At 53.3% G+C, this 6,926-nt stretch overlaps 1 protein-coding gene across 1 annotated transcript in view; it reads left to right on the plus strand.

Moving 5' to 3' along the window:
• Positions 1-6,926, plus strand: part of MTMR12 (myotubularin related protein 12) — a 39,442-nt gene that overhangs the window by 23,788 nt on the left and 8,728 nt on the right. Inside the window, exons 9-13 of the mRNA XM_014544894.1 lie at positions 1,919-2,025; positions 2,937-3,061; positions 3,748-3,826; positions 4,868-4,938; positions 6,680-6,852. Of these exons, the coding sequence (XP_014400380.1) occupies positions 1,919-2,025; positions 2,937-3,061; positions 3,748-3,826; positions 4,868-4,938; positions 6,680-6,852 (555 nt within the window). The remainder of the gene's footprint in view (positions 1-1,918; positions 2,026-2,936; positions 3,062-3,747; positions 3,827-4,867; positions 4,939-6,679; positions 6,853-6,926) is intronic.

Consider the following 6,926-nt stretch of genomic DNA (forward strand, 5'->3'; position numbering starts at 1 on the left):
GGCTATAGATTATTCACTCGATGGGATACGTGAGAACTCAGCTTGCCGTGGAGGGGTCCTCGTTCTGCTCAGCGTCTCGCCTGTTGATTAACTCCTTCTGGTGCCACACTCTTCCCTGGGCTGTATGATGCGTTCTGAACTCTCTGGCTCTCGGAGACTCGGCCCTCCTTCAGTGGGATCTTGGACAGCAATTGCAAGACCTCCCTCAGCTTCCTTCCTTTCCACTCCTTCTCTGTGCTCGTTTCCTTCCTCCCGACCCCAGGCCTCTGCCTGGGCTCTGGGTCTCCTGCCCTTGCGTGGCTGGAACCTGCTCCCCAGTCTTCCCGTTCCCCGTAACCCTTCCGGGCCCTCCCCACCCGAAGCGGCTCTTCCTGCAGAGCCACGCTCCTGTCTGACGCTCCTTCCACGTGCTGCCAGGATAGGGCGAGTCTGAGCTCACTCTCTCCGCTGCCTCCCTGCTGCCCGCACTGCCACTCACCCCGGGAGGCACCGAGCCTGCGCCCCGGGCCCCCACGCCCTCGCTACAGTGTTGGCACTGCCTACGTCTCCCTTTTAAATTCCTGTCTTGGCTTTGGGAACACTGTGCTGTCTTGGTCCTCTTACCTCCTTAATAGTTCCTTTCCTTACTTCACTGCTTCCTGGCCTCCAGCTGTGCCCCTAAAACTCTGGTTTTGGCCCTATGAAGAGAGACCCTGTAAGATGTATGAAATAATGAATAATTTCCCCTTCCTTTCTTTAGGTAAACAGGATTAACAAACTATGATTCTTGTCTATTGTCAAGTCATTCACACTAAGAACCCTGTAGCCCTTTCCCAGACAGAAATAGTACATATTACAATAGGGGAGGGCGTGCTTTTTTGCTAAATTCCTGAGAAGTCGCTCTGTCCAGGAAGTTGGCTTGTTTCCATTTACTGTTTCAAATAGAGGAGAGTCAGGGAATTTCGTCTTAGCGCCTCAGCTGAGCTAGCGTGTGGTCGTGCCCCGGTAGGAAACGAGTGACGGCTGAATCCAGGAGCCAGCCTTTCTGCTGCAGGAAAGGAGATCGAACGGATGAAAGCCCTCGGTTTCTTAGAAGCCGTCCCAGTCGTGCCTGGAGTGTGGCAGAGCAGTGGCAGCTGAAACCCTCCAGGCTGACCTGTGAGTCCGGGCCCGATGCCGGGCAGCAGAGCCGAGGTTGGGCTTTAGCTACTCTGGAACCCTTAGCCAGGCCATGTACCAGGCACCAAGTCCATACATGGACTCAGTGGCCCCAGCCAGCCTCAGCCTCGCCTGCCTCCCTCCCAGGCCCCCCTGGCAGGTCAGTGCCCCGGAGCACTGCTGATCTGCTTTTGCTGCTGCCAAACAGCAAACCAACCAGCCGATGAAAATGGCCGGTGTATCCAGAAAAACACGGAGACTGTTGCTGTGGGCACTCACAGGACTTCTTCCTCTCTTGCCCTCCCTCCCTTTGTTGGTCCTTGACGTTCTCTCCTGGGGTAACTTGGGAAGTTACTTGGTCTGCAGGCCTCAGTTTCTTCTTGTTAACGGTGATAATAATCATACCTGCCCCAGTGTGAGGATGGAGTGAGCCGATGCAGGTGAAGTCCTGGCACACCCAGCCTCACTCCAGCAGGAGCCCCTGCCCCAGTAACAACAGCAATGGTGTCGTCAGCCTCTAGGCTCCCAGTGCGAAGGCCAGGTCAGAGGTGTGTGTCAGACCAGAAGCAAGTCTGAGCGGGTCCTCCTAGACCTGTTTTGTTTTCTAAGCCAGTCAGTCTTTTTCGTTGAAGCTCTTCCTTAACTTAGCAAAGTTGAATAAATCCAGCCATTTCGTATTGAACTTAAAAATTTTTCTCTATGACTGAATTTAAATGCTAAGTTTACCTGTTCCCTGTTGGTCGTGTATATTATTTGAGAAAACCTTCATTTCCTTCTGCAGATATGGTGTTGGTCCTACCACAATGGATGTGCCCTTTTAAAAATGTCAGCGCTGCCCAAAGAACAGGACGATGGCATTCTACAAACCCACAAGAACTTCTTGGATGGGTCAGTGCTGTTTAGCGTTTTGTTATTGTTCAGCTCTGTTCTTGTTTTCCGAGAAGCAAGGGGCAGTTCCTAGTAGTGTCTCCATATCTGCTTACCTCTGACAGCATGGCATTCCCGAGTGCAACCTCAGGTGGCTGTTTTTAATGACGCACGCTGAGCGTTAGGGGCAGTGGCCGGGTGTATGTGCTGTTCACAGCTGTCCAATTGAGGTCATGGTGCACGTCACTGTGCTGCACGTTTGAAAATTTTCAAAATAAAAAGTTAAAACCCAAAGTACATGAATTAAGAAGCACAAATTGATAGTTACAAAATAGTCACGTTGACGTAAGTAAAGCAGAGGGAATATAATCAATAATATTGCAATACATACATATGGTTCCAGGTGAATATTGGAAATACCAAGGGGAACATTATGTAGAGTATATGATTGTCTAACCACTAAGCTGTACACCTGAAACCAATACAAAACAAAATTGAAAGAAAAAAGAACATGTTTGAGATAATGACTGTGAAGTTATCGTGGTGGTCATTTCATAGTATATGTAGGTCAAGTCATCACTCTGTACTCCTCAGACAGTGTTGTGTGTCAGTTATATCCCAATAAAACCGAAAAACAAAGGAGAAAAGGCATAGACTTTGGAGTTAAATTGCCGTAGTTCAAATCATGGCTCGATCAGTGTATAAACGGCTTAATCCCGGGCCAGGAAGCTGTACGCCACACACCTCCCTTTCCACGCGCACTGCCTGGCATGGCGGTCCTGTGTGCCTGCCTCGCTCGCAGGTGAGGGTCACATGGGAGGGCACCTGCAAAGCTCCTCACACAGGTCTCGGCCGGAGCGAGTGCTCAGGAGCAATCAGCCCCTTCTAGTTCATGCCTGCCTTTCTAATCGCGCATTACTTTTGATGCCTAGAATTTACAGGGTCATCCACAGGCCACCCTATGAAATTGTCAAAACCGAAGACCTATCAAGCAACTTCCTGTCCCTGCCTGACATCCAGACTGCGTACTCGAAGTTTAAACAGCTGTTTCTGATAGGTGAGAGATGCTGGCAAACGTGTTCTGTCACGGAGGAAAGACACACAGCGGATCCGGTGGGAGGTGCTGCCTTGTCCCTGGCCCTTTCCCTAGCTGATGCAGGACTGTGAGTCTCCACTAGAGTTTTCACCATCTGGGACCTGCAGGCCATCAGCCTTTGATTTGAATTTGCAGCTTTGAAGTAGTAGACATCTGTGGGATGCAGGGCTCTGAGTCAGGTGGGCTGGGCACGGGGTAGTGGTATGCAAGGTGGATGAATGGGTGTGTTTAGGGTTCCAGTGGAGGCTGGGTCTCCTCCTTGGGCCCTCATGGCACCAGGATGTACCACTTCTAGGAGCAGCAACCTGTGGTACTTCCCTGGATCGTAGGTGAGGGTGAAGTGGGAGGACACCGCCCAAGGTGTCAACCATCTCTACCAAAGGATGCCGCTCTCCTCCTGCGCCCCAGGTGGGCGTGGCTCTGTGCCTGTCGTAGGCACCTTTTCCTTCAGCAGTAATACCTGGTTTGGCTGCCGCACACTCCCAGGGCCTTCCAGCTCAGAGCCATTCCCGCTGGGGTCTGGAAGCGCCTTGATGGAAACGGAGACCTGTGCCTGGACGCACGCGAGCAGCGCGTTGCGTTGAGCAGCGCAGGTTCTGTGCAGGCGTGTGCGTGAGCCACCTGACTTCTCTGCTCTTTCCCCCCAGATAACAGTACTGAATTTTGGGACACAGATATCAAATGGTTTTCTTTGTTGGAAAGCAGCAGCTGGCTTGACATAATCAGGTATTTGAAGCCATTGTTTTGCTTGTGACTTTTATAGTTCTCTAATGGTCGTAAAGCAAATTGACAGATAATGTGTTTTATATTTCACAGTTAAACATTTTGCATTTGTTATTTATCATATCTGTGCACATGGGATCAGAATGTACAGGCATGCTACCTGCTCCCCAGGAGACATACTCTCGTAGACTAGGCCTTGAGAGAAGCGACGGGGGTGGGGGTGAGGCAGCCTGATCCTGCTGCGGCAGCAGTGCCGGCCTCCGGGAGGAAGCGGGTGGGGCAGGGGAGGGGTGCTGATTGTGGACTAAACACCTTTGCTCTGATCCTGGGGTGAGCGTTCTCCCGTGCAGAGCCCGCCGTTCTCTCGGCTGGGCCCTGTGCACTGTGGGAGGAGCCTCCCTTCCCACGCTCCCTAACAGATATGTTTTGAAGCGCTTGCTGCGTGTCTCAGAATTGGAATATGTTCTCGCAAGCAGCCATAAGTGTCATCAAGGCCCTTCTTTCTGTGGGCAGGGGAGGTTGAGTGTCCACAAGCAGATGAAGGGTCGGGGTGGGGCCGTGCCCCTGGGCAGAGGACCGCCTGCGGGAAGCCCTGGGGATGAGTAAAGGCAAAGCTGCCAGCAGTGGCCCCGTCGCAGAGGGACTGGTGCAGCTAGAGACTCGCAGGCCCGCTGGGCGTGGTGGGGCTTGTCGCACACGGGCCGCCGGGCAGTGGCCGTGACTGAGGCGGTGGGCGTGCAGCGCTCAGTGGGGGCCTGGCAGGTCGCACCGGGACCCACCGCGGCCTCTGTCCGAGCTCTCACTGAGGATTTCTAGTTTAGAAATCACCTGGGAGCGTTTTTACGCCAATCTGGAGAGTCCCTTCTGGAAAGGTTGAGTTTCTAATAGGCAAACGAGTGTCTTGCAGTATCTGTTTCTTTTGGAGGTTTTAGCAAAAGCAAGTAAGACAGAAACTGAAGATCTGCGTGGACTGTCTCTCAATCTCTTCCTGTTTCGTACCAAGCCCGGAACGAATATCTCTTTCCTTGTCTCTTTTCCATGTAGACGCTGCCTGAAGAAGGCGATCGAGGTCATAGAGTGCCTGGACGCACAGAACACGAGCGTCCTTCTTGTAGGTATGAGCCTGGTCTCCATGTGCGTGCTTGAGGCTGGGTCCTGTGGGCACAGCTGATGCCACTGGAAGCAACGACCCAGCTCAGGATTCTGCCCGCCTCCTGCCTGACCTTGCAGTCCTTTGCGTTGGGTTCAGTGTTTCAGCTTAAAAATAAACTCCTTCGCTTGGAACTTGGCAGATCTGTTCGCGGCCCAGCAAGGAATTGTTTGGTGTCTTTACCGAAGCTCATTTTCTAATGTTTGGGATTTTGTTTTATATTAACTCAACTTGGTTAAAGTTACAATCTTTGGATAATCCCTTTTATAAAAAGAGACCCATGGTTTAATTATTATTTTTATATGTTACTGTCCAACAACCTTGTACAGCTGCCACAGGAATTTTGTGGTGCGTGATTTCCTGTTCCTCGGGGGCTTACTCTGCTATGGGTGGGACAGGCATAGGCATTCACCGTGTGTGAGAGCAGGTGTGAGCCGCCACACGGTGTATGGCTGGGATTGGTGAGGCCCGAGCCAAAGCACTGCTGCTGAGAGGACCATAGGTTCTTCTAGCCCCTACATTTCAAATGGCGTAGGTTGCCTCCTGCTTTCCTGCCCTCAAGCTCTTATCATTTCTCTGACACGCTGCATGGCTGCTGAGATGTAGCTTTTATGGGCAGATGGGAAAAAGTGTCTGCCTGTGGCTTCTACCCCATCTGATGGTGGCTCGCTGGCCTAGGTTTTAATACATTGATTGAGCACCTACCATGTGCAGAGCTCTATGCTTCTGCCTTCTAGGAGCTGACAACCAGTTGGGAGGGTTGGCCTGAAGCGTGTTACTGAAAAAGCCCTAACCAACAGCGACAGCTCAGTCCTCATGGTGGGAAGAAGGTGGGGTGACGGCAGGTCTGAGAGGGGGAAGTCCCAGGGCCAGACTGCTCTCCCTGCTCACAGTCCCTTCTTACTGTCCCTGACCCCTAATGCCAGTGCCATCATCCTTGTGGGCCATTTTAAAATAGCCATTGGAATTGCTCTTCTCTTTATGGAGAGGAAACCCTGGGGTTTTAGACCCTGACTTCTAATACCTTAAACGCTCTCAGACAGACGCACAGATGCAGATGTATGTGTTTATTGGCTGTGAGCCATGAAGTAAGCAGGTATTTGCTGGAGTTGTCACTGTGAGGGCTTTGTGCTGCGCCCTTCAAGGCTGGGCCGGGGGACTCGGCCACGGAGAGTTGTCTGGCCAGGCAGGGAGCCAGGCCCTCCACCTCTTAGACACACGAGCGTGGAGCACTGGGCATGTCCAGAAAGACTCACTTTTTCCGAGCAGGAGGGCGGAGGGGCTGGGAGTGGGAAAGGAGTTCTGAGGAGGGTCCGAGAGCAGCTTCTGGGAGCAGTGAGTTCAGTGACGGAGACGTGGACACGCAGCCCCGGGTGGTGAGCTTGGTCTGCAGAGCCCAGCAGGTCACCATTGCATGTGTGATCCAGCCTCCCATGCAGCACACGGGATGCCCACATGCTTCAGTGTCTGCCGTGCTGCGTTCACTCCTTCAGCGAGCACCGCGTGCTCAGTGCCCTGTGTGCGGGGGCCTGCTGGCCGGCGAAGCCGCCCTCTTGCACTCGGAACATCCCCTCTTTCTGTTGCCCTTGTTCTGAGGGAATTAGAGCTGGGCTGTCCATGGCAGGCCTGGTGTTGGGGCCCTGCTCTTGTGTGCGAGTGTGAGTGCTCTGGAGGTTTTAACTTCCTGCCTCCTTCCTGGCTCCTAGAGGAGAACGCCTCTGACCTCTGCTGCCTCGTCTCCTCGCTGGTGCAAGTGATGATGGACCCGCACTGCAGGACCAGGGCCGGCTTCCAGAGCCTCGTCCAGAAGGAGTGGGTCGCGGGCGGGCACTGCTTCCTGGACCGCTGCAACCACCTGCGGCAGAGTGACAAGGAGGAGGTGAGTGTCCTGGCGCGGTCCCTCAGTTCCTGTCGCCTGGGGCGGGGCTACTGTGTGCGGATGCACCCGGCACC

The sequence above is a fragment of the Myotis brandtii genome, unplaced genomic scaffold (genome assembly GCF_000412655.1).
Source record: "Myotis brandtii unplaced genomic scaffold, ASM41265v1 scaffold384, whole genome shotgun sequence".
Classification (NCBI taxonomy): domain Eukaryota; kingdom Metazoa; phylum Chordata; class Mammalia; order Chiroptera; family Vespertilionidae; genus Myotis; species Myotis brandtii.